Source organism: Cladophialophora yegresii (genome assembly GCF_000585515.1).
Source record: "Cladophialophora yegresii CBS 114405 chromosome Unknown aczIN-supercont1.3, whole genome shotgun sequence".
Lineage (NCBI taxonomy): Eukaryota > Fungi > Ascomycota > Eurotiomycetes > Chaetothyriales > Herpotrichiellaceae > Cladophialophora > Cladophialophora yegresii.
Window position 1 is genome coordinate 1,148,403 of NW_006913047.1, and position 25,976 is coordinate 1,174,378.

The 25,976-nt window shown below is 54.7% G+C and overlaps 12 protein-coding genes across 12 annotated transcripts; 9 read left to right on the forward strand and 3 right to left on the reverse strand.

Annotated features, from left to right (window-relative positions):
• Positions 1–170: 170 nt before the first annotated feature.
• A1O7_04121 (uncharacterized protein) lies at positions 171–1,553 on the forward strand (the record flags this gene model as incomplete). The annotated part of the gene is made up of 1 exon (XM_007758136.1): positions 171–1,553. The coding sequence occupies one exon, from the start codon at positions 171–173 to the stop codon at positions 1,551–1,553; it is 1,383 nt and encodes a 460-aa protein (XP_007756326.1).
• Positions 1,554–1,665: 112 nt separating this feature from the next.
• On the reverse strand, positions 1,666–2,702 carry A1O7_04122 (uncharacterized protein; the record flags this gene model as incomplete). The annotated part of the gene is made up of 4 exons (XM_007758137.1): positions 1,666–1,833; positions 1,884–1,963; positions 2,014–2,093; positions 2,146–2,702. 4 exons carry the CDS (start codon positions 2,700–2,702, stop codon positions 1,666–1,668), a joined length of 885 nt encoding a protein of 294 aa, XP_007756327.1.
• Positions 2,703–3,285: 583 nt separating this feature from the next.
• A1O7_04123 (uncharacterized protein) lies at positions 3,286–3,911 on the reverse strand (the record flags this gene model as incomplete). Its single annotated transcript, XM_007758138.1, has 2 exons — positions 3,286–3,708; positions 3,762–3,911. The coding sequence occupies 2 exons, from the start codon at positions 3,909–3,911 to the stop codon at positions 3,286–3,288; spliced, it is 573 nt and encodes a 190-aa protein (XP_007756328.1).
• Positions 3,912–4,726: 815 nt separating this feature from the next.
• On the forward strand, positions 4,727–6,241 carry A1O7_04124 (uncharacterized protein; the record flags this gene model as incomplete). The annotated part of the gene is made up of 1 exon (XM_007758139.1): positions 4,727–6,241. The coding sequence occupies one exon, from the start codon at positions 4,727–4,729 to the stop codon at positions 6,239–6,241; it is 1,515 nt and encodes a 504-aa protein (XP_007756329.1).
• Positions 6,242–7,804: 1,563 nt separating this feature from the next.
• On the forward strand, positions 7,805–9,446 carry A1O7_04125 (uncharacterized protein; the record flags this gene model as incomplete). The annotated part of the gene is made up of 4 exons (XM_007758140.1): positions 7,805–8,096; positions 8,224–8,355; positions 8,410–8,868; positions 8,926–9,446. The coding sequence occupies 4 exons, from the start codon at positions 7,805–7,807 to the stop codon at positions 9,444–9,446; spliced, it is 1,404 nt and encodes a 467-aa protein (XP_007756330.1).
• An 809-nt stretch (positions 9,447–10,255) lies between these two features.
• Positions 10,256–11,230, forward strand: A1O7_04126 (uncharacterized protein; the record flags this gene model as incomplete). Its single annotated transcript, XM_007758141.1, has 4 exons — positions 10,256–10,303; positions 10,354–10,826; positions 10,901–11,010; positions 11,112–11,230. 4 exons carry the CDS (start codon positions 10,256–10,258, stop codon positions 11,228–11,230), a joined length of 750 nt encoding a protein of 249 aa, XP_007756331.1.
• A 2,236-nt stretch (positions 11,231–13,466) lies between these two features.
• A1O7_04127 (uncharacterized protein) lies at positions 13,467–14,874 on the forward strand (the record flags this gene model as incomplete). The annotated part of the gene is made up of 3 exons (XM_007758142.1): positions 13,467–13,976; positions 14,032–14,390; positions 14,448–14,874. 3 exons carry the CDS (start codon positions 13,467–13,469, stop codon positions 14,872–14,874), a joined length of 1,296 nt encoding a protein of 431 aa, XP_007756332.1.
• Positions 14,875–16,138: 1,264 nt separating this feature from the next.
• A1O7_04128 (uncharacterized protein) lies at positions 16,139–18,754 on the reverse strand (the record flags this gene model as incomplete). Its single annotated transcript, XM_007758143.1, has 3 exons — positions 16,139–16,738; positions 16,863–18,355; positions 18,421–18,754. The coding sequence occupies 3 exons, from the start codon at positions 18,752–18,754 to the stop codon at positions 16,139–16,141; spliced, it is 2,427 nt and encodes an 808-aa protein (XP_007756333.1).
• A 325-nt stretch (positions 18,755–19,079) lies between these two features.
• Positions 19,080–19,937, forward strand: A1O7_04129 (uncharacterized protein; the record flags this gene model as incomplete). The annotated part of the gene is made up of 1 exon (XM_007758144.1): positions 19,080–19,937. One exon carries the CDS (start codon positions 19,080–19,082, stop codon positions 19,935–19,937), a length of 858 nt encoding a protein of 285 aa, XP_007756334.1.
• Positions 19,938–20,637: 700 nt separating this feature from the next.
• A1O7_04130 (uncharacterized protein) lies at positions 20,638–21,240 on the forward strand (the record flags this gene model as incomplete). Its single annotated transcript, XM_007758145.1, has 1 exon — positions 20,638–21,240. One exon carries the CDS (start codon positions 20,638–20,640, stop codon positions 21,238–21,240), a length of 603 nt encoding a protein of 200 aa, XP_007756335.1.
• A 357-nt stretch (positions 21,241–21,597) lies between these two features.
• Positions 21,598–23,007, forward strand: A1O7_04131 (uncharacterized protein; the record flags this gene model as incomplete). Its single annotated transcript, XM_007758146.1, has 3 exons — positions 21,598–21,797; positions 21,850–22,880; positions 22,937–23,007. 3 exons carry the CDS (start codon positions 21,598–21,600, stop codon positions 23,005–23,007), a joined length of 1,302 nt encoding a protein of 433 aa, XP_007756336.1.
• A 975-nt stretch (positions 23,008–23,982) lies between these two features.
• Positions 23,983–25,878, forward strand: A1O7_04132 (uncharacterized protein; the record flags this gene model as incomplete). Its single annotated transcript, XM_007758147.1, has 1 exon — positions 23,983–25,878. The coding sequence occupies one exon, from the start codon at positions 23,983–23,985 to the stop codon at positions 25,876–25,878; it is 1,896 nt and encodes a 631-aa protein (XP_007756337.1).
• Between the last annotated feature and the right edge of the window lie 98 nt (positions 25,879–25,976).

The following is a 25,976-nucleotide window of genomic DNA, read 5'->3' on the forward strand; positions in this document are numbered from 1 at the left end:
GGTCTTGGTGGTGTGGCTAATTAATCGACCGCCATCTTAAAGCGGCGGACCGGCCAATCTGCCACCGAAGCATTGCCTCGACTTACTCGATGCCTCAGCTGCGGCCAACTGAACACGATCATTTACATCTGTTCGTTCTTTCCTCCCTGCTCTCCTCCCATGACGACGCCATGTCCCCTAGCAGCTTCGCCGCTGCCCAAGAGCGCGTTTTGGCGCGACAGGTAGCCAGACAACAAGAAGCCCGAGCCCTCCGTCCCCCGGTCCAGGCAACGAATGGCCGACCCTCGTTTACGCGACTTACACAGTCTGTGCGGCCCGGAGTCTTATCGTTGTGGATGACGTTACTAGACTCCGAGGGCACGAGGCCTGCTTTTAGGGTCGGCCAGGTGGATGCAGAGCTTCTGGATGAAGAATTGCTAGGGTTGTTGAAGACTCAAGTAGGAGACGCATTGAAATACCTCGGGCCGCATTTGCAGGACGACTGGTCTCAAGAAATCCTACTTGTCCTGAGAGCCGTCCTCTTCAAACTATCCATATGGGACAACGATGCTTCGTACGGCGCAGCGCTGCAGAACCTCCGATACGCGGACGCGAGGAAGCAGACCCTGGCACTTCCGAAGCCGACGTGGTGGCAGAAGAGTCTGTACGGTTTGATTACAGTGTTCGGCCGCTATGGATGGGACAAATGGGAGGACTGGCTCATCGATCAGGAGAGGGGATATACAGCTCCCTCAGAGCCCGTCCAGAGGCTCATGCGTCTTACGTCCTTTGTGTCCACAACCCACTCGATTGCGGCCTTCTTTTCTTTCCTGGTTTTCCTGGTCAATGGCCGCTACCGGACATTAACAGACCGTCTTCTCAGATTGAGATTGGCTTCACCATCAAACCAAGTCAGTCGTGAGGTCTCCTTTGAGTACCTCAACCGTCAATTGGTCTGGCACGCATTCACCGAGTTCCTATTATTCCTACTGCCCCTGGTGGGCATCAGACGGTGGAGGAAGTGGCTTGTGAGGGCATGGAAGAGAACCAAGGATGCCATGAAGTCGGAAAATACGGGAGATGATGAGGACCGGGCAAAGACAGGGCCGCTGGCTTTTCTACCAGAAAGGACATGCGCCATCTGCTATCAGGATCAGAATCCCACGTCAACATCCGAAGCTGAAATACTTGGCGCCAATACAGCAGCCGGCGGTGGCGTCGTTGGCTCAGCTAATACCGATGTCGTTAATCCTTACGAGACCATTCCTTGCAGCTGCATCTATTGCTTTGTCTGCATCGCCACCAAGATCGAAGCAGAAGAAGGTGGTGGCTGGACTTGTTTACGCTGCGGAGAGATTGTCTACAAGTGTCGGCCGTGGAACGGCGATGTGGTTGTAGAGCAAGAGAAGAAGGCCACTAGCAAGACCGCGAAGTTTGTCGACTTTTCTGTGTCGAAAAACGACTTAGATGAGGACTCTCGAAACGAATCTTCAGAAAGGGATTCAGAGATGATTGATCCCACCCTTGCAGGTAGCCAGTGGACTATGGCAGATCAAGACAGTCCAGGCGGCTGAAAGGTCGAGCCCCAGACCCGACAGACTACTCTTCTTACTCATCTCCTCCCCGACAGCCCCCCTATCGGATCAGGAACAACACACCACCGATCAAAGGCGCGACATCAGCCATTCAAGTATACGACTTTCCGTTGGCGATCAAATTCTGATATGTTTCCTTATCGTGGCCCGGAATCACCTGGCCCTTTGTCGTCCTCTCCAGGTGCTTCAACCGCTGAGTGCTCTGGAACCATGCCGGATGATCTCTAGCCAGCCAGCCTTGTGGGATCCCATCACGCCACTACATCCAGGTGTCAGCTCCAGCCCACACAAGAGGTCGCTACCACTTACATTCTCGATCACGTGGCAGTGGTCACTAATGAAGAAGAAGGTCCCGCTATCTGGCATATTGATCTGCATTCCGATCAAGCCTGTCGACGTCAGAAGTTCGTTCTCTTCAACGCACCCGGGTGTAACTCACCATCGGTGTGACCAGGCAGATGGTGCAGTGTGATGCCCTGGCAGAAATCGAATGTTCGCTCGTCGAAGGTCTTCCAGTTCCTGCGAAGTGTCAAGAGTGCCCCCTTGAATCTGATTGGGGAAAGCGACGTACAAGCTCAGCTTCAGATAGTGTTCGAGGTAAACGCCGACGTCTGCCCCGGTTGCCACAGACCAGAACGCAGATCTCAACTCGCGGTCGTGCACCCAGATTTCGACATCCTTCCTGTCCAGGAATTCGTCCAGTCCACCGGCATGGTCAAGATGCAGATGGCCAATGATGATCTTCTTGATATCTTCCAGTTTATTTCCGGTGGCCTCCACCGCTGCCCTGAGCTCATGCTGCGGCTCATAACGGACACGAGAGAAGACGTCAGCGAGGGCAGGGCCCCAGACTTCAGGATAGTCCTTTCCGCAACCAGTTTCCCACAATATGAGGCCTTCATGTGGATGTTCGATGAGGACACAATAGACTGGCAATTCTCTCCGCTTGTTGACAAATGCTTTGTTCTCCGTACTTTTCAAGCTTGTATTGCCTCCACGGACCACAAACGCCTCGTCGCACTCGAGCCAGCCTACCTCAAGGATGTGGAACTTGGTACCTTTGGGGCAGACATTGGAGATGTGATTGGGCACAGCGCCACGGTCGAGTTGTCCTTGGATGCCAGCCATGATCACGCGAGGCAACGTTTTGTTCACCGAATACAGCAAGAAGCAGTCCTTGAGAGATGAGGGCGCTTGGATTCACAGCTGGGATTTGAGGGGGACATCATCAACTCACCCCGCATTTAAATCCCTTTTTCCTCCACTCGCGGAGTGCGCGATGTCGAGCAAGAGGAGTAGCAGAGAGGCGTCAGTCCGAGAATGTGGAAACTACGAGGGCCAGCAATCGCTCGCTTCCGAGACTGCAGCGACATCTCGAAGCAGCTAGGTTGACGCCATAGTGGTGGTGAAGCTCTAATCTCGCACCAACGGGAGGGTTGATGGCCCTTGACAAGGCGGGGAAGCGAACGAACGACATGCTTAGACGGAATGTAAATTGGAAGCTGTGACGTTTTATTCTCGGTCCACAGCCAAAGATCTTCAACTAAATGTGAGCTCTTGCAGCAGCTGACGAGCTGACCTCTGTGCCTCTTCTCGCAGATGGGGAATGTCCGAGGCTCCTGCTGCTGTTTTCTCCAACTCGCAACCTTTTTCACGTCTCCACACGTGGAATGGCGTCACACTTCTGTGCTGGAATCGCTGTCTGGTTCGTTTAGGTGTGCTTGCTCGGTCTGTCCTTTTCCTGTATCTTATTTTGCTGGAGAAGCTTCATCTTCATCTCAACTTTTCGATTCCACTTCCTCAACTTCCGCATATGGAACGGGCAAGTGTAGTGGCTACACAAAAGCTTTGAGCGATGTTGAGAGAGATGTGGGAACGCCCGTAGTACGATCTTTAAATGGCCTGAAGCGTTGTGTTCGGCCTCCTCCGTGGCGGCAGTCTTGATGAAGAAAGGGTCATTCACGATCATGGTCGTCATGGACTTGCTGGTCAAAGCCAACAGCACGAAATCGCGGTAGGAGAGGTAGGAGAGAACGCTCAGACAAAGCTCTGGTGGGAAGCCAGTGAGGTGCGCGATGATTTCGAGGAGGCCGCCTGCCAGTTGCGGAGTATTGTTTGACACGGTCGCGAGTATCTGGCATCACCTTGTCAGAGGTTTTACTTCCTTATGAGCCGGTGCACCCGTACCTTCTGGGAAATATGGAACGGAATGATCGGTTGTGATACAACGTCTTCTATCGCCTCGTCGGAAGCAATCATGACGGTTATCTCGCCTTGGCCTACTCTGAAGAACCTGGACGGCAGTACTGGATCTGGAGAGCTGACGGTGGCGGCCATAGTGTTAGACAGCGACAGATGGGGACACAAGCAGGAAGTCAGCATTCTTGATCATGTTGCCGACATAAAATGCCCCGGAAAGGTCGCTGCTGGTGTTGAAAGTGTTTTACTGACGCTGAGCTGTCAATGTCTAGAGTGACATTCATTCAATAGGTGCTTCACTTGTCACTGACATAACGTGACAATATCGCGTTCACCTATTGTAACGGCCATTCAGACAGCTATTGTGTTCATAGTGGGTGAAGAGTGCTGTTCCTGTCATGCGTCGTCTCTTGAGCTTGCATGATACATATGCCGATGGGCTTGTCCTGGTAGGGAAGCCACAACCTTTGAAACATAAGTCTGAGAGATTGGGGCTGTACACGACGAGACACAACCTCCTGAAGGCTATTCCCTTCATATCGCTCCCTAGAAGGATCTATCTATTCACCGTCTCCCATAGAGATCCAGGAATCAAAGGACACGGAGAACGGCGCAAAGCAATAGACTCGCCCTTGCTGATGTCACGGGCCGGAACGGGCTAGGGCGGATACTAAGTGGCTCGCCCGGATCTGGACCGATCGCTGAGTCTTGACTGAACGGCACTGCCACTTGGATGAATCACCAACACAGTCACCTCGCACTCTATCTCAACCCACCCTTGGCCAGTATAACAAGACAGCTGTGCTCTTCCTCCTCAGACTTCCCACGCCTCGGACTGCACACAACCTCGAAGATATGACACCTCATGCTCTACAGTCCTCTTCACCCAGCAAGCCCACCTTCCTCTAACCGCCCCACGCTCCACCCGAGGTCTACCTCTCCTCTCGCCTCCCATGACGGAAGTCGAATCCCTGTCATGGGATCTAAACGATGCTATCAAACTGTTGAACAATCTCTCCTTCCAACGACGCGATCCCGCGCCCAGCCATCAGCCGGACCCCCACTTCAATGAAGCTCTAGCTGAGCAAAACAATCTCGAAGGCTCCCTGGGGGATTTTTCTGCCCTGTGGGATTTTCTGAAGCGCCCGCATGTTCCTGACGAGGCACAGACTGCCGAGCTAGTGAAGTATGAGATCAACGACGAAGCCGTGGCTGAGGTCGATCTCAACCAGCTGAATAAGGGCGTGAGGTGGCGAGACGAGGTGGATGGCGCCGATCTGGAAGACAACGTTGAGCCGGTCGGTGACAAGATCACTGCTGCATACCTACGCAATCAGAAGCGCGCAGCGAGACGAGCAAAAGCGAAGGAGAAAGCCGCACAGATTGCGACTCAACAAAAGACCGCCTCTGACACCACCGACCATGAGTCGGGAGAGGAGCTGGAATCGCTCCGCCGCTCGCCGGACCGCAGAGCCGTTATTGACAGGATTCTCGGTCGAAGCCGGCCTGGCCTCCACGATAACAGTTCTCCGCCTACGTCCCCGTCACCTCCCAAAGCTGAACTCAGAACTCCGAAACGCGATTTGCCTGTCTCCAATCCCTTTATCTGGAACAGCCCCGCCACCACAACGCCGTCTAAGAACACAACCATCGCTCCTCGCGGTCAGCCCAATCCGAGAGAAAGAAAACACGCGTTGATCACTGAGTTGATCCGCCAATACTCGGCAGAGAAAAAATATCTGAAGAACGCCGGTTTACTGGAACCTGCTTTTACACCCTTGAACGTCTCCAGTATCGGGATACACGTCTTTGTTGACATGTCCAACATATCCATCGGTTTCCACGACTGTCTGAAAATAGCACGCGGAATGTCCCGCGAGACCCGTCTCAAACGCGTCCCACTCTCTTTTCACAACTTTTCCCTCGTGCTCGAACGAGGCCGACCGGCCGCCAAACGCGTCCTGGTTGGATCCGACAAGTATGCGGCAATTCAAAAAGCCAAATCGATCGGCTATGAGACGAACATTCTTGAGCGCGTGCACAAGGCCAAGGAGCTGACGCCGCGTCAAAAGAAGTACCAGTCCCGATCTGGAGGGGAAACCAGTGGATCTGAAACGAACACTGGCCTTCCTTCCATGACATTCGGGGCAGAGAAATGGGTCGAGCAGGCTGTGGACGAAATTCTACACTTGAAGATCCTCGAGTCATTGATCGACGCGAAGAAACCTAGCACCATCGTCCTCGCCACCGGCGACGCTGCCGAGGCCGAGTACTCTGGCGGATTTCTGCGCATGGTCGAAAGAGCTTTGGAAAAGGGCTGGTGCGTCGAGTTGGTGAGCTTCAAACTGAACACCAGCAGTCTGTATAAGAGAAGGGACTTCCGTTCGAGATGGGGCCAGATGTTCAAGTGGATTGAGCTTGATCCTTTTGTGGAGTATTTGATCGACGAGGAAGAAGATGGTGGCTAGTGGTCGCCTTCTCTCTCCTCCAGTCGGTCATCAAGACCAACACCAGCGGCAGAGCTCACCATGGCACTTTTGCCAAGTCCACGTACAAGCGTCCTGACAGCTGGTCACAGGACTGTGCTGGACGCCCAAAGACGGCTTCAAGGCATGCAACAGGCCATGTTCATTGACCAGCTTGCTTACACGAGCATAGCGAGGTTCTGAATAGTTTGATGGAACCGCTGTGTGTGATTTATACGAATCTGGACTCCAGTATTGCAGCTGTCGCAGCTGAGGGCACTTTGGGGTCACAGCCAGTTGGCCCTCGATGGATAGCGATAGCTGATATGTGAACAAAGCCAGATGATGAAAGCCTGTCTACTACAATGTTCAGGGCTTTTGTCAATTCGAACACTCTTGATTTCGAGATCCACGTTTTGTCCGGCTTTGTTGGTTGAACCGGGGTCGAACGAACAACTACGTAGTTTCCCCCGTACAACCCCGTGTGGGTGCCGTGAGCCTGCGTACGAGGTCTGCAGAGGCTCCCCGCGCCATGCGAACCCAGTTGCGCCAGCGCACATGAGTGAAGGCTCAGGTCACGGACCGCTGCACCTAAAAACGTGAATGTTCATATCCAGAAGTCGGTCTGCATATAGGCGGACTAACCGTTCGGCCGAAAAAGAACTTAGAAAGGATACGCCGCGAGCGTGGCACGACGAAATCCTCGATGGAAACACAACACCATCATGATCTGTACAATCATCGTCCGTACAGACAGGCGCCAAACATCGACATTCTAGCCCCACGCCGCAATCCCCAGGGAGCAGAGCGGCGCGAACACGATCCCCCTTCCTAATGTAACTCGTTCAGACGCGTGGGCTTGGGGCTCGGCCTCTCGCAGTTGCCATATGTCCGAACACCTCGTCTTCAGCCCTGGGTGAGCCCTGCCCTCGCCCCTTCGCACCTTCGTACAGTGGCCACAGCTCGTTCGTCCGTGGATGCTCCGCCTCCAGTCGGCGCTACTCGCTGTACGAGCTACATGACGCCCCTGCTGCAAACGCAGAGTTGATTCAAAATGCCTCCGAACGAGCGAAGGTCGACGCATGTCATGCTCCCGACAACATTACGACACTAAGCTTGGGGACTTACAGCTTGCTTTGAAACGGAGCAACGTCCCTGTGTTTCACGTGCACATGCTCGCGCCTTGTATGCGAACTGAAGAGGCAGAGTTGTGGGCCGACGCGAGAGTCGTCAAGCCCGCTTCGTCGTACTTCACACTCGTACGTTGGGTATCAGGACCGTTTTGGCCGTTGAGCCTTGCTCGTACAGTACTATCTACCAACGGTGACTGTTGTGATACTCGCACGGTCAGGGCTACGAGGACGTAGACGTAACAGTACATAAGGTAGTTGCTCCGGAGGCGCACCTTGGATCACACCTCTCCCACCTCGAGCTGTACCGATAAGCAAGATCTCGGCGAGGCGCCGCTCTGGTCGAAAGCTCAGACAGACAGACAGATTTTACCACCACATTCTTAATCGAAGCAGCTCTCGCCTCAACGCCCGCTACCGCATCAGTTCTTGCCACATGGTCTCTACGGCGGCGGAATCCGGCAGCACAAGCGTCAGCTTCGTCGGGTCTGCAATGGACGAAGATCCCGAGAAGTTGAAGACCGCAGCATTACCTCAGCCAGCGGGAGATGTGGATGTGCATGGAGAGAGTGAGAAGACCGTCGAAGAAGCTCGTGATGGCAACATTGCAGTCCCTCAGGGGATCAATCCGATGGACCCATCTCAATTCCCCGAGGGAGGGCTTGAAGCGTGGACTGTCGTGTTTGGGGCCGCCTGTGGGATATATGTCAGCTTTGGCTGGATCAATTGTGAGTCTTTTCAATCCTTTGATCTTTACCGCTGCTTGGGTTCATCGCTTGACTTGGTAGCGATGGCTGGGTTCTCAATCCCGTGATCTATACCGCTGTTTCAGTTCTAATTTCCTGGCGTACATAGGCATCGGCGTGTTTCAAGAATACTACCAATCGCATCAACTCAAAGAGTATACGTCGCAAGAAGTCGCTTGGATTCCATCCCTCGAGGCGTTTATGATGTTCATTGGTGGCCTGTGGGTCGGTCGAGTCTACGGTATGTAAATAAGCCTTCTTCCGGCGTTGTCCACGACTGACTAACGACGCTCAGACAACTACGGTCCCCGTATTTTACTTTTCGTCGGCACCTTTCTGCACGTCTTTGGCTTGATGATGGCATCCATCTCCCACACGTACTACCAGTTCCTGCTCTCGCAGGGCGTCTGCTCCGCGCTGGGCGCGTCGATGATATTCTACCCCTCCATGTCCTGCGTAGTGACATACTTTTTCCGCCGTCGGTCGCTCGCTTTGGGTATTGCGGCAACTGGATCGAGTATTGGAGGCGTCATTTTCCCAGTTATGGTGGAGAGGCTGATTCCGCAAGTCGGCTTCGGCTGGACGATGCGCATCTGCGCCTTTATGGTTCTGGGCTTGATGGTACTGGGAAACTTGACGCTGAGGAGCCGCATCCCGCCTACAGCGAAACCCGTCCATGCTATGGACTTTGTGAGGCCCTTTCTGGAGCCGAATTTTGCACTGTTGGCGCTCGGAAGTTTCCTTACGTTCTTGGGTGAGTCGCACACAGCTTTCAGCTGACACCATCGCTCAAGCTCACACAACCCAACAGGTCTCTTCCTCCCCTTCACGTTCATCATCCTCGCCGCACGCGATCGTGGCGTCCCCGACAGTCTGGCCAAATACCTCGTCGCAGTCCTCAACGCGGGGTCCACATTCGGCCGGACGATCCCGCCGTTCTTCGCGGATCGACTCGGTCGCTTCACGGTCTTCCTGGCCATGGGTCTTGTCTGTTGTGTCATCGTCCTCGCACTCTGGCTTCCCTCATCCGGCACGGCCGCCACGGTCGTCTTTTGTCTCGTCTTCGGGTTTTCGAGTGGTGCCGTGGCCAGCATCTTGCCCAGCCTCGTCGCGACAATCAGCCACATCAGCCAGATCGGCGTGCGTACGGGGTGCAATTTCAGTGTCGTTGCAGTGGCGGTTTTGATTGGGAGTCCCATTGGGGGCCAGTTGATCCAGAATGACGGGTACAAGAGCATGCAGGGCTTCAGTGGTGCATTATTAGGTGGCGGGTTCATTGTGTACTCTGTGTTGTGGGTCAGGCTGGGAGGGCTGAAGGGAAAGAGGGTGTAAGTGGCAGAGGCACAAGTAGATATGCCGAGAACTGTAACTTGGTGGCTCGCGAGCTCCATGTAGAAATACAAGACGCCGTAAACTCCACGCACACACACGCACAGATGGCGCCTGCAATTCTTAGGTACAGTAGCGACGAGGTGGAGGCCGCACTTAGTTGTTCCTGCCTGCCGCATGAAACCTGTCGCATCGCGTTTTTTTCCCCTCCTCCACGCAGCTGTCTGTCAGTGACGCCTTGGGCGGAAGCCTGCCTCCTGTCTTGCTTGCATGCGCTTACCTACCATCTCCTGCCGACGGGATACGGAGCTCGGCCTGGTGGGAAATTTTCTGGACACGATATTCGTAGGCTTACCTGGGTTCTCGCTCCCCCAAGACCTAGCATATCGATGGCTTTCGCGAAGTCGATCCAGTGGAGGCGGATTGTGTGCATCTTGTGGTTCCCGTTGGGCACACAGCCCTGCGGTGCTGATGATAATAATGTCGCACTGAGTTTCAGTTTTCCTGCAAGCACCAGCCGACAAGCAACCGATAGTGATGGCCCTCCGATGGTCTGAATTTCTCCAGGCACCGGCCAACAATTGGAAGCAAAGGGCTTTGATGTCGCGCCGAACATCAGATTTCCTCCGAGCAGTGGTATATATGCAAACGGAGTTGACGGCGATGCCGCTCCGGAGTTCAGGATTCCTCCAAGCGCTGGTCAACAATTAGAAGCGAACGAAGTTGACGGTGATAGCGCCCCGAACTTCAAATTCCCTCCAGACACCTCCCAACAGGCAAAAGACGAGATGACCACAGCCCTGAAAGACGCCATGACGCTGGCGAGACTGGTGGCCATCACCTCGGTCCCTTGCGACGCGGTAAGAAGGGTCCATCCGGGGAGTTCTGTGGCTATTAACACAATCTTCAGGGCTTTCTGCGATACTTCCAACCACAAGACTACTTGTTCGTGCAGCGAGTCTTCCGCACCATTGCCAACATCCCCTTTGGTCAGCAGTTTGACCCCCGCAATATCGGCGGGCTTTTGACGTCGATGGACAAGGAGGCAATCCTGAACCCCAAATTCGAGGACTTGTCAATCTCTCTCGGAGACCACCCTGACGTGCGCGAGGAGGATCGCGGGAGGGGTTGCAAGGATGGCAAGCTCGGAGCGCAAACGACATACCTGCCTTCAATGTATGGTAACCGCGCGTTGATGGCGCTTTGCCAACCGTCATTTGAGTTCTACTACTCTCTGCAGGACATTGAGCATCCACCTGAGTGGGCCTTGACCGCGCCAGGCGGCAAGCCCGAGGGCGGATTCAGCTGTGACGGCTTGCTCGATAGAGACAGCAGCTACATGCTCAGTCCCGGCTCTGTCATCCTCCATGAGTTGATGCACTGGTGAGCTGCCGACGCACTTATGACAATGTTGTGTACCAGTTAGATCAATATGCTGACAAGCTTCCACCACCTAGGCCCTATCTGCTGCAGGATATCCCAGACTATGCGAGGCTCGCGCAGCCAACGACGGGAGATTACTCCAAGATCCTGGACTTCGCGGGGCCGAACCCGTCAGACGGCTATGGTAAGTCTTCGAGCTTCGGGTTTTTCGACACACCGGTCTTGCCGGGTTGTGATTGGCGTCGCGTCGTCAGTCTGAATGATTGACATGGGTATCGACTTCAGGTCCATTCAACTCCGCAAAGATCAGAGATCTCACTGCAAATCCCGTGACTGGATCATCACAAGCCATCCGGAATGCAGACAGTTATGTCTGGTATGCCATGGACAAATACTGGTCGTGAGTTTCCTGCCGGTGACAGGTGCTGATGTGGATTGAATGTGCTAACAGCTCTCAAGGTGGAGATGCAACAGGCCGTTCGGGCCGTCGACGTCTCCAAACGACAACAACTTGAGAAACTTTGTGTTTTCAGACGACACGAATGACAGCCCCTCTTGATGAAAGCATGGACAATGGAAAGAAGAGCAGACGAGGGAAAACCTTGCCTGCGGCCGGTCGCTGACGTCGCCGTCGCTTATGCTGGAGTCGGCGAGCTAGCCTGTTTCAGGAGATGCAGAAAGAGCTTCCTGGCCCTCTTGTCTATCATCAACGTACTCCGTACAGAGTTAATTACCTTCACCTCATGTTCGAGCCTTCCCGTTTCCCTCCCTCCCTGCCTCTTTGCAGCCACCCTGTCGCCATCATGGTGACTCATACGACGGCGGCGAGGTCACAGTCGTGGGTGTGTCTTCCCCGCTCTTAGGATCCGCCAGCTTCGCTATTTGTCGATTATTACTTGCTTGTCTGTTTTCTCAAGCATGCAGATTCCTTCACTGCCAAACAACAATCTCCAAGACTGTGCACTACAACTGGCATATTTACTCGGTCGGGGCAAACGCTCTGGTCTGACCTCCTCTTCTCCGGTAGCCTTGGTCGACGCCCACCCACCAAGTCGGATATTGAAGCGGGACACCACCCACCCAACTTCATCTCGCGAACAAGGCTCCCTTTGAGCACAACAAGAGCGGCGGCGCTGACCTCTCCACCCCCCTCTACTACCGTCGTCGTCCACATGTACACAGTACGTGTTCACGATCAACGTGCTCGGCATCTCTGGTGGATGGGTTAGATGGCGACTCCTGACGTCTTCACATGTGGGTGGCTGGTTTGGCCACCAAGATGTCGCCGGAGTGACACGTTTCGTCACCCCTTGTATTGCGTTCCGCGAAGCACATGGTCGCGGTTACACACGTCACCGCCGTCAGCCATATGGATACCCTCGGATGTCTGCGTCGTTGCGATCCGCTGTCACGCTGACGATAGCCACTGTCATGCCGACGCCAAGCGCTGTCACGGCGTGGGCTCAGCGTCGTGCCCAGGGGTACAAGAAGCTCTTCCCTCTCCACCTGCTCCTCTGATCATCTTCCTTCCCCAGTCACCTTCGCACCGTGGTCCTATCGCCGACCCTCTTTGGTTCCTGTCCATCTTCATGTCTCCGTCATCGTCGTCCTGGTCCCCAGGCTAGGAAGAGCCGAATTCTCAAGAGGTGATGCCTCTAAGATAGTGTACCTCATCTTCCAAGGACATGTTTGCGACAAGTTAACCAATATTGCATACAACTCGGCCTTGCCTTACATACTGGATTATAAGTCCCTGCTCTCTGGACCGACCTACTTCATCCTCTGGAAAAGAGAAGCCCTCTGCTCTGTTTCCATTGGCACCCTTACAATTCGTAACGTACCTGGCTGAGATAAACGAAAATTGTCATTGGCCGCCACTGGGAGAGATGTTGCAAACGAGTCCCGACATCGCAACTGTCTCCGTCAACAGCAGTGCCGATGCACGGATAATCTCCTGGTCCCGGCAGCGGAAGATGCATCTCGACTTACCATTGCGGGGCTTGGAGCCTCAGGTGCAAGCATCTCATCAATGCCTGGTCCTACTTGAGGGTGGCGGAGAACCTGGTCGATACTCCACTCGGTTCCTGACACGTCCATTGCTTCGCGTAAAACCAAGATACACACGCTGGACTCTAGTGGTGCTGCTATGGCAGGGTAAAGATGCCCGAACGGTCATGATACACGGCTGGTCAAGTCGAGGAGCAGTCGACGGTCCCGAGCACCTCTCGGTACCACAATGGCCTTCAACAAACGGATGGCCTGCTAGAGTACATCACCGGTGATCAGTTCTTCGACAAGACTGAAGGGTTTGCGGGCATGGCGAGAGGTCCTGTGAAGATCAGGCTGTCATATCATGGTGTGAAGGAGGCGTAGACTAGGAAATACTGATGGATTTACAAACATGAGGCTTCCTGCTTGGTGAAGAAGTGCGCATCTGTGTGTGGTTCTGCCGTCAACAACGCAAAGATCTTCAGGTTGACGAAACCTAAGAATTGTTTTGTCCCCCCCCAACGACCTCAGCGTCCGCTCTCGCATCCTCGTCTTTTACAACTTGCGACAATTCAGGCACCACCAATTGACTCCATTCCCTGGCTTCCGAATCCAGACAACAATCCTATATAACTACGAATCACCTTAAATATGGCGACATTCGGATCTGGAAGAGGCTTGACGCGGGAAGCCCAACAGGCCCCGGAAAAGACGTCTCGGAAACCCCAGCCACAAGTTCTTCAAGACGACAAGGACATCATTCACGCCCTAGGCCTCGACTGGACACCCGACGACACCATGCGCTACCTCGAGAAAGTGCCCAGATTCTATCTGCGGCGACTCCAAGTCAACGAATTGCCAGTCCCTGTCGGGGTATACTGCGCGGAGTCAGAGACCATCAAACAACACTGGGAAGAAGCCTGGGAAGATCTACCATACGCCGACAAGCGCATTGGAAAGACATCGGGCCGGCAGATCCAGGTGATCCACCGAAGCAGATTCGCACACATCATCCGGCGAGGCGAGAGCGGGCTCTTCTTTGACGAGGCCACTCAGGAACTAGTCTTTGCAAGACTGCCGCGGATAGTGCGCGATGACGCCATACTAAAGGCCATGGACGAGGTGTGCAAGGGTGCAGCGAGGGAGAGGAGGGGCGATCGCGTAGGTGCCCTTTGAGGCCGACTGTTCATATACTGATGTTTCTATCTCCATGCAGCGTGACGATCCTGGGATTTTGACCGGCATAGGTTATACCGGCGGCTCGCGAAAGGACCGCAAACCCACTCTTGCCGGAAGCTTCCTCAGACGGAACATGAAGCCGGAGGAGAAGGCCAGGATCCATCTGGAAGAATCCGGAGTGGCGACGCTGGCCTCGAATATCTTGAAGCCTCGCATCCCAGCAGAGGTCGTGGCAGATTATGACAGTGCTATTGCCAGGAGAGGATTCCGACGCATGGACGCCGGATTAGATGATGGCCTGTACTCCGTCTGGTCCAAGGACAGAGCCACCGAGTGGCGGTTCCGCTTCGACGAGGCCGCTCCCCCTCAAGGCGCCATGTCCATGAACTATGCTCGGTAAGCTCTGCGGGGGTTTATCCATCGTTCGATAGACGGCGCTGACTCCTGCCACAGGTTCACCCACCGCGAAGACGGCGTCAACGTCTACGGCCTCGCACTCACGACCGTCAGCACAGCCGATCCAAGCACCGGTGGAAACTTCTACGTGGCTCAGTACGGCATCCTCTCAGTAGCAGAGGGCAACACTGCCACCGTCTGGCGGGTCAACGACTACCACGGCACCTCCTTGTACGAGAGGATCCCACGCCAGAACTCGGGTGTTGCGCTCTTTGTGCCGACCTCGTTGATCCCCAACTCCGACCAACCCGCGCCCCACAACTTCACCCGTGCTGATCTTGCGGCGGTCGAGCGTCCGCCGCCTACCAAGAGAGGTGCAGCCATAAACTCCCGGCGGACCACTGAGGGAGTCAACGAGTATTATGTCCGCGGGGAGACGCCAGAGGAGGAGGGAGCGGAAGAGGGAGAAGAGCATCGCGCATGACGGCTCAACAGTTGCCGATCGAGAATCCCTGAAGGGGATGGCATATGCACTGGACGATCATTATGTCTCGGGCCAGGAGGGAGACTTGGGGGCCAAAGGAGAGACAGCATGCGAGGACGGCGGGCAGGACCAGACCGAACGACCCATGGAGCGACGCAAGCTTCACCGCGGTTGAGCCGCTGACACCCGTATCTTGGTGTGGAGCGGCATGATGTGGTGGCAGAAGCCAGCCACCCAGTCAGTGTGTGCCTACCACTTGAGGTTGCCGTGGCGGCAGGTGCTCGGCACGCACAGCCATATGCTGTCTTCAATAGCTACTGTACTGTAGGTGGTACTGTAGCTGCAATTCTAGACTTGTACTCCGTAATCAACCGTACATTCATCAGACTAGACACCCCCACCCCCAAGATGTGCTTCTAGCAAAATGAGAAATCGGAACCCCTGATCATTGTTTGTTGGACCAAAAGGCACAGGCTTGTGGAGGAGCAGATTAAGAGAGAGAGAGAGAGTGAAAAATTCCAAAGTTATTGTTGTTGTTGCAGCAAAACCATAGGCACAGACCCAGTCAGGCCCCAGACCAGCCCACCTCATTACATACCTCCCCCAATGCCCCCCTCAGAAACCTAAACATCACCATGCCGCCAACACTCTGATGGTTACAGGGTTTTTGGCAATACATACGTGGATCCAAGAATCACCTTGCCTCCAATACATCTGACACTTGGAAATACATGGATCGGACGCTCCCCTGGACTTGCCTTGTCGTTGGCACAGTTTTCAACTCGGAGGGAATGGATGATTACACCAAGTCTTTGTTCCATCTTCAGCCTGACTGACTGGCTGGCTGATGGACTGATTGACCGGCTGATGGACTGACTGACTGGCTGATGGACTGACTGACTGGCTGATTGACTGATTGGTCCTGGTCGACGCACATTTGTACCAGGTGCTCCGTGCTGCGAAAGGTAAAGGTAAGGCAAAGGCCCGCCGCCCTGCCATCCATGTTGAGAACCGAAATATGTTGCCTTGAGTCCTCTTTGAAAACAGCTGCTATTATCCATCGTTACACGTCTCTTTGACGGAGGATTAATCTTGCACACAGAACCAACACTTACTACGTACTACCCGGCTGACACCACGCTGACACCACGCTCGAAGCTTAAGGCTACCTATTGAACAACTAGAGACAGGGTACCGATTTACACATTTACATGCCCTACTACCGCTACATACCGGACACGCTTTCACGCTTCCCAACACCACATCATATAATACAGATCGTACTCTCATTCCGCTTACTCGAATTCGGCCCCCAATAATACTGCCCCGAGGCAGTCTCGTTATGCCCCGGCGGAGTCGTCAGATTATGCACAAGGTCCCTCGTCAGGGAAGTCACCCGCGTCAAACCCACGCGCTTGTACCGGATGCCGAACTCGCCGTCCGTGGCCTGCACGAGCAGACACGTGAGGTAGCGCTCGTCGCGCAGCACGGGCAGGCAAAACACCTGCGCCGAGGGACCAAAGACAGACGGCTCCGACGCGGGACTGTCTAGGAAGACGACCTGGTATTCACGGCCGACGGGCTGGCCGTAGCGCACAAGGCGCCAGGTGTACCGGTTTTCGTCTTCGGAGGGGATAGCGGCGGCGGCGGCGGCGGCAGCAGCAAAGTGCTGCTGGTGGGCGCGGAGGTGCCGCAGAGCCAGACAGATCAGACTGAGCATGCCATAGCAGGATGTCCAGATCAGGAGGCGGAGACGGTGGCGGATGAGGGTGTCGAGGCCGCAGAATTGGAGGACCGCCAAGAGAGGCGTCAGGCAGATGGCGAGTGAAATGACGAGGAGGATGTCCCAGTTGATGGTTCGGACCTGTCATGAGAAGGGAGAGGGTCATCAGCGACGGGGAAAGCAATCTTTTAAGTGGGCAAGCAATGTATGGGAAAAAACAACAACATGTGACTAGATAGGGACGGAAAATTCGCGCTGAACTTACAAAGATTTCAGTCCTCGAGAGGGATGGCGGCTTCGGGGCCGCCGCGTCGGTCAGTTCGATCTTCCTGAGCACGCCTTTCACGACAATGTACCCGTCTGTGATAAGGCCGAACAAGTCCTCGATGGTCCGGTAGCTGAGACGGACGACTTCGACTTCGATGAGCAGGCCCGTGTCGGTTGTTTCGGCGAATGTGATGCCCCGAGGTGTTTCGACCGAGGCCCACGAGAACGAAGGGGCGCGATACGCTGCTGGGCGAGTGTTCTCGAATGGTTGTCTGTTCTTGCCGGTCCCTTCGTTGACATACCACAGGAGCTGGCTGGCTATGTACTTCTGCCACATGCCGGCGATGTACTGATCCTCTGCGTAGCCTTCGTTCTTCATCCTGGACGCCAGCATCCGTGCAATCCCGGAGAGGGCAATCAGCTTGTCTTGCGGCATTGTGAGCTCCAGCTTGGTGTACACCTCGACCCAGTGCTTCCATAGCTCGTAGAGGTAGAATTTCTTGAGCTGGCCGTCGTTGCTCATCTTCTGGAGCTGGCTCGACAGCGTGGAGCCCTGGCTGCTCGCTTCGCGGATCGCGCGTAGCTGCTTCCCGGTGTCCAGATCCACGCTTTTCAGATGCAGATCCGGGATGAGGACACCGGACTTCATCCGGAAGTGAGGCATGCCTTCGGGGCGACATTCCGCGCGACTTACCTCACGACACTCGAACGCGATTTGGTCTTCGCACCAGTGCAGGACCCGTGGAGCGAGGAGTCGTTCCTGATAGACCCAGGACCGCCGATTAACGGGCGCGTTATCGACGTACTTCTCCCAGAAGGAGAGGTCCAAGATGGTGCATCCGACTTTGCCTTCGGCGTTGTTCTGGAGGTGCTGGGTGTTCAGTGTCACGGTCTCGATCCATTTCCAATCCATGTCCCTCTGACCGTACAGGCCTCTAGAGTTGTCCATCGCGGCTGTGGCCGAGATGTTGCAGTAGGAATTGGCATAGACTTGCTCCATGGTCGCAGACTCCTCTAGCCAATCCTTCAGGTCCTCATCTTCCTGGATGATGCACAAAGCATCGATCCAGAGCCATCGCTTGTCCAGCTCGCGCGTGACTTTGATGGCATCCTGGAACGTCTGAGGAAGATCTCTTAACGGTATGCCGTTGAGAAAGGCGGTGAGCTTCGCCCTTGTGAGCTTGAGAAACGGCACGTTGCCCCAGCGATGGCTCAGGGTGACGTAGGAGCCCTCCATCCGGGGTGCATTGGTATCAGTCTCGCCCGGCTTTCGGCTAACCAAGCGAATGATATCCGCTGACTTGTCCGGATCGAGCGCCATTTGCACGTCCAGGAGTCGGTTGGGGACCCATGCTGGGTCTGAGGCTACGCGACATTTGTCGTGAGCTCTTGTGCACTCGGCGATCCATTCTTTTGCTTTTTCTACCACCTTGGGATCTGACGTCGTGCTGCTGATAGGCTTGACTTGGACATTGGTGGTGCCTTGGGGTTCTTGAGATGGTTAGGTCTGCGGATCACCCTGGGTGGTTCAGTGTCATGGTGAATGAATGCCTTACCATTTTGCTTGAGCACGAAACTTGCGACTAGCACTTTGTTAGGCTCCAGGAAGAAATCCAGTGGGTACAGGCCGGTCTGGCGGCGGCGGCGAAACGGCTTGAGCCGGGCGGTAAGAAAAGGCTTCGAACCATCGTAGGCATCAAGGTTGCCGTTGACGCTTTCCAGCCTTTCCTGGATTAATCGGCACAGATAGCAGCCTTGCTGGACCGAGCCGATGAGGTTTTTGGTTTTCTTGTGGTGCTTGAAATTGAGCTCGAGTTGTGATCCACCGCTTGTCAGCCCTTCCCGACCTTTGTGATCATAAAGCATATCATGGCAGACTTTGCAAATCATGGTCGCAGCGTCGGATGCCCATCGTGAAGAGTGCTTGCAACGAAACCTTCGATGCTCTCGACAGCCTCAGCCTCAGCCTCAGCCCCCGGGCCAGGCACATTACTCAGCGGGTGTTTTAGTACCCCACGTTGCATCGCTTGTCCAGGGATGTCGCGCTCGCATTCGACCGCTTCGAGTGGAATATCATTGGTGGGCATGGCCTCGCCTGTCCAAAGCGTCAAACCATTCCGCCAGCATCTTCAGATCCGTTTATGAGAAATCAACGAGGGAACGCTCCGTGGCCTGTCTGGAGGCTGTCTCGTAAATCACAAGGGAGGATAAGAACATGGCCACCACATTTACTCTTCCGAGGGATCAGGGCGAGCCTCTCGTGGAAGTCAAATTACCAGCAAACATCACACGGCAGCAGTTCTTGGAGTTCAAGCCCTTCGAGCTCTGGTTGAAAACCCTCCGTCAGTCGCTTCGACTCCAGTCCAACCGGGATCACGTATTCCACGACCGGAAAGAGCGTCATACTCTGCGCTCCATCAACGTGCAGTCTGTGGATTGGTTTGGCAAACGGATAGGCTTCATCAAGATGGAGACCGTGGTGTCGGACGAGAATGGCTCGCCGTTACCGGGGATTGTCTTCCTCCGAGGTGGAAGCGTGGCAATTCTGATGATCCTACGACCACAGGTTGGCGATACGCACAGCGACGAGAGATTTGTTGTCATGACGCAGCAGCCACGCGTCCCGGCAGGGAGCCTCAGTTTCTTTGAGATCCCTGCGGGCATGATTGATGATGCTAAGACGTTCGTAGGCGCCGCTGCTAACGAGCTGTATGAAGAGACGGGCTTGACCATATCCCAGCACGAACTGAAAGACATGACGAAGCTCGCATTGAAGGATGCCAAGGGCTCGGAGAGCCATCTGCAGAAGGCAATGTATCCTAGCCCTGGCGGCTGCGATGAGTACATCGCTCTGTTTCTGTGGGAGAGGACGATGCCGCTGATTGAAATTATGGAATTGAAGGACAGACTTTCCGGGACCGATAAGGAGAAGATCACAGTCAAGCTCGTAAAGTATGAGGAATTGTGGAGGGAAGGTGCGAGGGATGCGAAGACTCTGGCAGCCTGGGCTCTCTACGAAGGGCTGACAAGAGAGGGCAGCTTGGAAGACGACGAGGATGACGAGGACGAGTGACTGGTTCGATGAGCTTTCGGACGTTTGCATACCCGCTTGGAATCCATTCTCGTAGAGGACTTGTCTGATGCCACGCAGTCACATCTGACACCGACGTGATGTGCCCTTCCGAATGCTATTCTGAGATTCATCTTAGCGTCAACAAATAAAACCATCCACATCTCCGCGACGGACACCCCAACCCGCATTCTTGGGGAGGAAGGACCCGGATGTTCCGCCTCCGTCAAGCACAATCAAGGGGGATTGACTCTTGGATATTTCTGTGACCCGAGCTAGACGTTATCGACATCTACTCATGTGCCGTTTCCAGCTGAAGCATCTTCGGGCGTGCCGGAATATCAACGACGCTCTCCAATCAAATGACGTAGTCGGGGTCTTTGACGACCACCACAACTTCTGCACTATGCGCGTGCCTAACTTCTGAGCGTGAAATCCTTTGTGCAACTACCACCTCCTGAGGGTTGACTCCAGAAACATGGCGATACGCGTCGTGCTCCTCATCTCACCATCCGGACGCTGCGCAGGCTGAATAACGGCTGATGGAGTTTTATCTGTGCTCTCACACGTCATGCGAGGACAGATGGCATAAAACCACCTCTTCAGCTCCATCTTGCAATCAAAGAATTGCACGCTTGTGACGGACGCCGCAACAAGGCGGGGGTTGCCATACTTCTCTATCTGAGCCACTGCCCTCGGAGGAATGGCCTTGGTTCCGAAGTACAGGGTCAGGAAGCGGCCTCGGCGAGAGTCAAGCGATGGCTTCTCTGTCGAGGAGATATCCCCGGATGACATGGGCTACGATGGAGATATCGAGGTCCTCCATCCTGATCAGTATGAAGAACCCGAATCCGAGTTCGAAGATGAAGCACTTAAGAAGCTATGGCCAGACACGGACGAAGAGCTTGCCAGCAGGTTGCGGCGGCTCTCATGCGAGCGTCAACCCAAGAGCGCTCATCGAGGGGATTACGATCGAGGGCAAAAACGCCGTTCAACAGAGATGGACGATGAGGACGAGAGCCCGACACTCAACCGTACAGAAATCGAAGTTTCTGAACTGGTCGACGGGCAGGCTGCACAGCCGCCAATGAAACGTAGGAGAAAGAGAAGCGAACGGACCCCTCTGGGGCAACGCGTTGTGAAGAAACAGGCACAAGAAGCATGGACGGACAGCTCTGAAAAGTCTGAGGATGCAGGCATAGAATCATCAAACTCCCCCAGCACGCCCGAGCGCACAACTACACCATGCAGATCTCGTGGGAAGGAGGAAGCCCGAGGAGACAGTGACGCGATGGAGATCGGATGATCCGGTTATTAGAGAGCTTTTGCGCCGGCGTTTACCGAGTAGCACCAGGACCCTTGTTCCTGACTAGCATGCACCATCACCAGAATGACTTTCTTCTTGTCTCACAGCTCTACCAGCGACCGTCCCCGTCTTACATCATTGTAACGCGGCTTTGGTGTGGAGTAGGAACTTTAGCTGCACCTCGTGCATCCAGCCATCGCGATGACAGGAATGCGCCAACCGCAGCTTCGTCAAATGCTTCCTGACTTCCTGCTCACCTTCCTCTCTCTCTCCCATCACCACCCACTTTAGCTGTTCCTCGTCTTCCCCGCATACCTGTCGGCCATCGCTAAACTACCTCCCACACACACTGACGCCATGACTGGGCGGCGCTCATCTGCACGCATTGCTGGTAAATCAAGCTCTCAGGGCTCTCAGAACTCATCCCCCCCTCATCCCAAATCGTCGCCCGCCAGCAAGAAACGCAAAAACGAGGCGACTGACTCTCCACCAAGCGCGAAGCGCGGCAAGAAGAATGGAGAACCAGCACAGAAGACGTTGGAAGAGACCATACAGAAGTATTACTTCCCCTCTCAGGGTGGCTGTTCAGTACTGACAAGTGGTTTCTAGTGGAACCTCCGAGCAACCTGCTCCGGAAAAGCCGGATGAAGAAATGAAAGACGCAGCGGAGGATAAACAGGAGGAGACCCAGCCCGAGCCCACCAACGGCCATGCGACCGAGTCCAAGGCGGAAGATGCGAAGTCCGAGGAAGAGAAGAGCGTTGAACCCAAGAAGGAAGCTGATGATAAGGAAGCCGAGACAGAGGCCACTGAGTCCAAAGAAGAGACCAAGCCAACTGAGACAAACGACAACGCGGTCGAGCCCGGGGCTCGGGACGACGACGATATTCCCTCAACCATCCTGGAAAAAGGTATCATATACTTCTTTTTCCGGCCCCGCGTCAATGTGGACGATCCACAGGATGTCAACGATGTTGCGCGCTCATTCCTCGTCATGCGACCCATCCCTCTCGATGCAAAGCTCGGAGATGGCCCCATTGGCGACGAGCAGAATTGCCGTCTTTTGGCCTTACCAAAGAAGGTACTCCCACAGAGCGGTAAGGACCGATTCATCACCTTTGTGGAGAAATACAAGACCAGCTTCGCCGAACTCAAGGAGACTTTCTTGACCGGCTCCGAATACCAGACCAAGACGCAGGGCACGAAGCACACCGCGCCAGTCACTCCACTTGCCGAGGGCATTTACGCGGTCACGTCTACTGGCCGCGAATCGCACCTCGCCTACATCATCAACATCCCTTCCGAGGTCGGCGAGGTCCAGAAGGACTTTGGCCTCAAGCAGCGCGGAAGCTTTGTGGTCAGTGTCAAGAACCCTGAACAGCCGCCTACGGGCCAGCAGAGCGTGCCTTCAGGACCAGAGTATCCGCCAGAAATCGTCGACGAGTTCCGCGGACTGCGCTGGAAGCCATTGGAGCCCAAGTATCTGAACTATGACCATGCCCAGTTCCTCATGATTGGAGAGGATTATGAAAAGGCCACTGAGCAACGGCCCAAGGATCAGCGTGAGGACAATGCCCCGCCTGAGCAGGAACTCGAGAAATTGGAGGGTGAAGACGAGATCCGAGTGAAGCATTTGAAAGGTATGTGCTCTGACAGCTTCCGCTGCTGATGTGGCTATGTTCTAACCCACTCACAGGCGATGATGCTATCTTCACAGATCTTCACGTCACAACCAAAGATATCCCCGAAGTGCGGACTACCTGGTGAATGTGAGGAGGATTTGTATGGTGGCTTCGACCTGTCTGCCGAGCCTCATGTACGAATAAAGGAGCTCAGTGTGTCGAACAGAAAAGCATTCCGTAGCTGTGTCCAACAGTATCACACAGATTGCCAATGATTGGTCTTTTCATGCAGTATTCTTTGGACGGGATTCTGGCCCACTTTCATTGCATCGCTCAGTGATACATACTCATTTGGATTTGTCGAATATTTTGACTCTGCTACTCGGGCCAGACTTTGTTCATCGTGTACTGTGTACGACTCCCTTGAGCGCGATTCCGTTCTGTCCATCCTACACCTACGCCGATGCTACTCATTTGATCCTCTCCCAGCTGAGAGGAGCTCTCCGCATAGCTCCGACCAGCCGAGAGATCGTTCTGTGAACGTCGTGTTGAGCACCAGTGGCAAAGAAGTGCAAGCTTGCCAGAAGAACGGTCGAGGGAAATCCAGGCGGTCAAGGCGGTCGAGGCGGTCGAGGCGGTCGATATGCATCCATTGATTGTCACCTAATTGTCATTAGATCTGGTTACTTATGTAATCCGACACTGCGCGGCCATCAGGGGAGCGGCTGGGGCGATAGGGGGATGGATGCACTGGCGGACCTGCCGTGCCTGCCTTGTCGCCGATATCCGTAGACCGCGACGCGATGCTCTTGATGACAAGGACTTTGCTGCTTGGATCAGACTTATTCCGGACGTCCTCTATGGACCAGCATGGACAACACACTTTCTTTTACAGTGTATTTCGTTCCGGGGAAGGGAAACGCCATGCGCGCTGCGGCTGCCCGAACGAACGGTCCAGAACCCCGCTTGAATACGAGACGGTTCTTGGACGTCGCGGGACAACAACGTCGGGCTCAGTAAGGCAGCAATCTGTCGTGCAGTCCGGTTTTCTGACCTTTCAGCCACAGTGCCATTGACCCAGCACCACTACCCAAGAACGCGACCTTTTGCTATATATAGTATGGCTGGGCTCGCAGAAGACGAGGCGCGAGTCGTGATGTGCCGGTTCGTTTCTGGCGCGCTCGTGCAGGAGGCAATCGACTTTCGCAGTACCGAGTATATCGCCTTCTCGCACGTGTGGGGCTCGCCAGGAGAATATGCCTGGAGAGATGTGGCGGGGATTCCATTCCAAATCATCGTCTCGGAGTCGAAGGCGCGTTTCCTGGAACGAAACCTTACCAACCTTGTCGGGGATGCCTATTTCTGGATGGACGTCATATGTGTTGACCAGGGCGAGGATCCGAAGAGCGTGGAGAACCGCGTGAAGATGACGACTCTATTTCCTGACATCTTCAACCGCGCGAAGAGAACCATGATAGTGAGAGACGGTCTCGGATTTAAGGCCTGTTGTGCTGGGGTCATCGGGCAGCTGCCAGACTGGAAGGCCTATAGATCCGCTCAGCAACGATGGGCAGATCATTGGAGAGATGACCATCGGTCTGAAGCCTTTTACGAAGGGATTCTGGAGCGACTTTGGCCTTTGCAAGAGGCTATATTGTCCAATAGCCTCCAATTCGTGACTTGCGAGGAAAGGGTGAAGAAGCAAAGGCGGAGCTTCGCAACCGCCTATCCGGAGATGCATCAAGCCGCAGCTTTTCTGGACCGCTTGTGGACATTGAGTCACGCATGGGCTTCATATGGAGGAGGCGGAGATAAGCTCCAGGAAGAACAGCTCTCCTTCGTGCGGGCTATGTTGAACAATGGCACGGTCGCGCGCCGCACTCTGGTCCGCTCCCCGTTCCCTTCTGAACTTGGTGCCGAGTTTGTGAGCCAGAGCAACAGCATCCGGGAAGCTTCTAAGGTGAGGGATTTCATCCTTTGCACCATGGCTCAATATGACTGGTACAAGCCCCCGCGACCGGAAGATGTGCGAAGGATGGACAATGAGCCGGGTGGCGCCTTCCCTCGCCTTTTCAAAGACTGCTTCATCCAAGCTCGCGAGGCCAACCGAGCAGTGCTCCCAAAGATCACGAGCGGCATGGTGGGCGAAAACACAGACACCCTAGCCACCTCCAACATGCCAATGCCTAAGTGCCTGGGAGATCTGGTAAAGTTGTTTGGGCTAGCGACAATGGGCGCTCCACGCCATGACTCGGACGTAGCAGCAGGACTTGATTTCGGACCCGTAGATATCCGCACAGTCCAGCCGGACTGTATGGCGGAAGTCCTTGATATCTTGGAGAGGGCCATCATCTTCTCACGACCGGCGTGGGGTTTCGCCATCAAAGGCGAACTGAGCCCTTTGGCGGCCTGGGCCGACGACAAGAAGTTTAAAACAGACATAGACGAAAACTCATGTTTTAACAACGCACTGCAATTCCTGCATCTTATGGCCATCGGGATTGTGAACAAAGGCGGGGCTCTCATGGATTACAATTCGTTCAAAGTTGACCTCATCAGAGCCAATCCCCTCAATTACGCGGAACCTTTGCTGCGCCTAGCGGCCCTCATCTGCTGCGGAATAGGTGTTAGTGCATACGCATGGTCGACGAAGGTCCTCGAGCCTGTCATTGTCGATGTTGGCGAGCATGAAGTCCTTGGACTTTTGTCCAAATCAGAAGTTCTGGATCTTGATTTCGTAAAGGTCGAAGAGTCTTGGAATAGTCTCTGGCTGGAGGAGCCAGTGCAGTGCAAGAGCCTCTTCCATATTGCGCATCCTCAACCATCCAACTTCCGCATCGAATTTCAACATGTGGTCATCACGAGACCCGGCGAAGGTCTGAAGCCCCGGCATCGTTGCGTAGGGCTGCTTTCTGCGTTCGGGAGCGAGCATGAGGATGGACACGTGCGAGCGGCCCGGCTCAGTGAGCTGGGACTTGGTCCGCGCTATGCCGGACTCAATGTGAACCTGATATGAGTCGTAACATAGTCGAGCATGGGGTTCCTCATTGAGCGAAGGTGTTCGGCCCCTTGAATATCGTGACTTCCTCCTCCGCGTGCGCGCTCTCAGTCTCG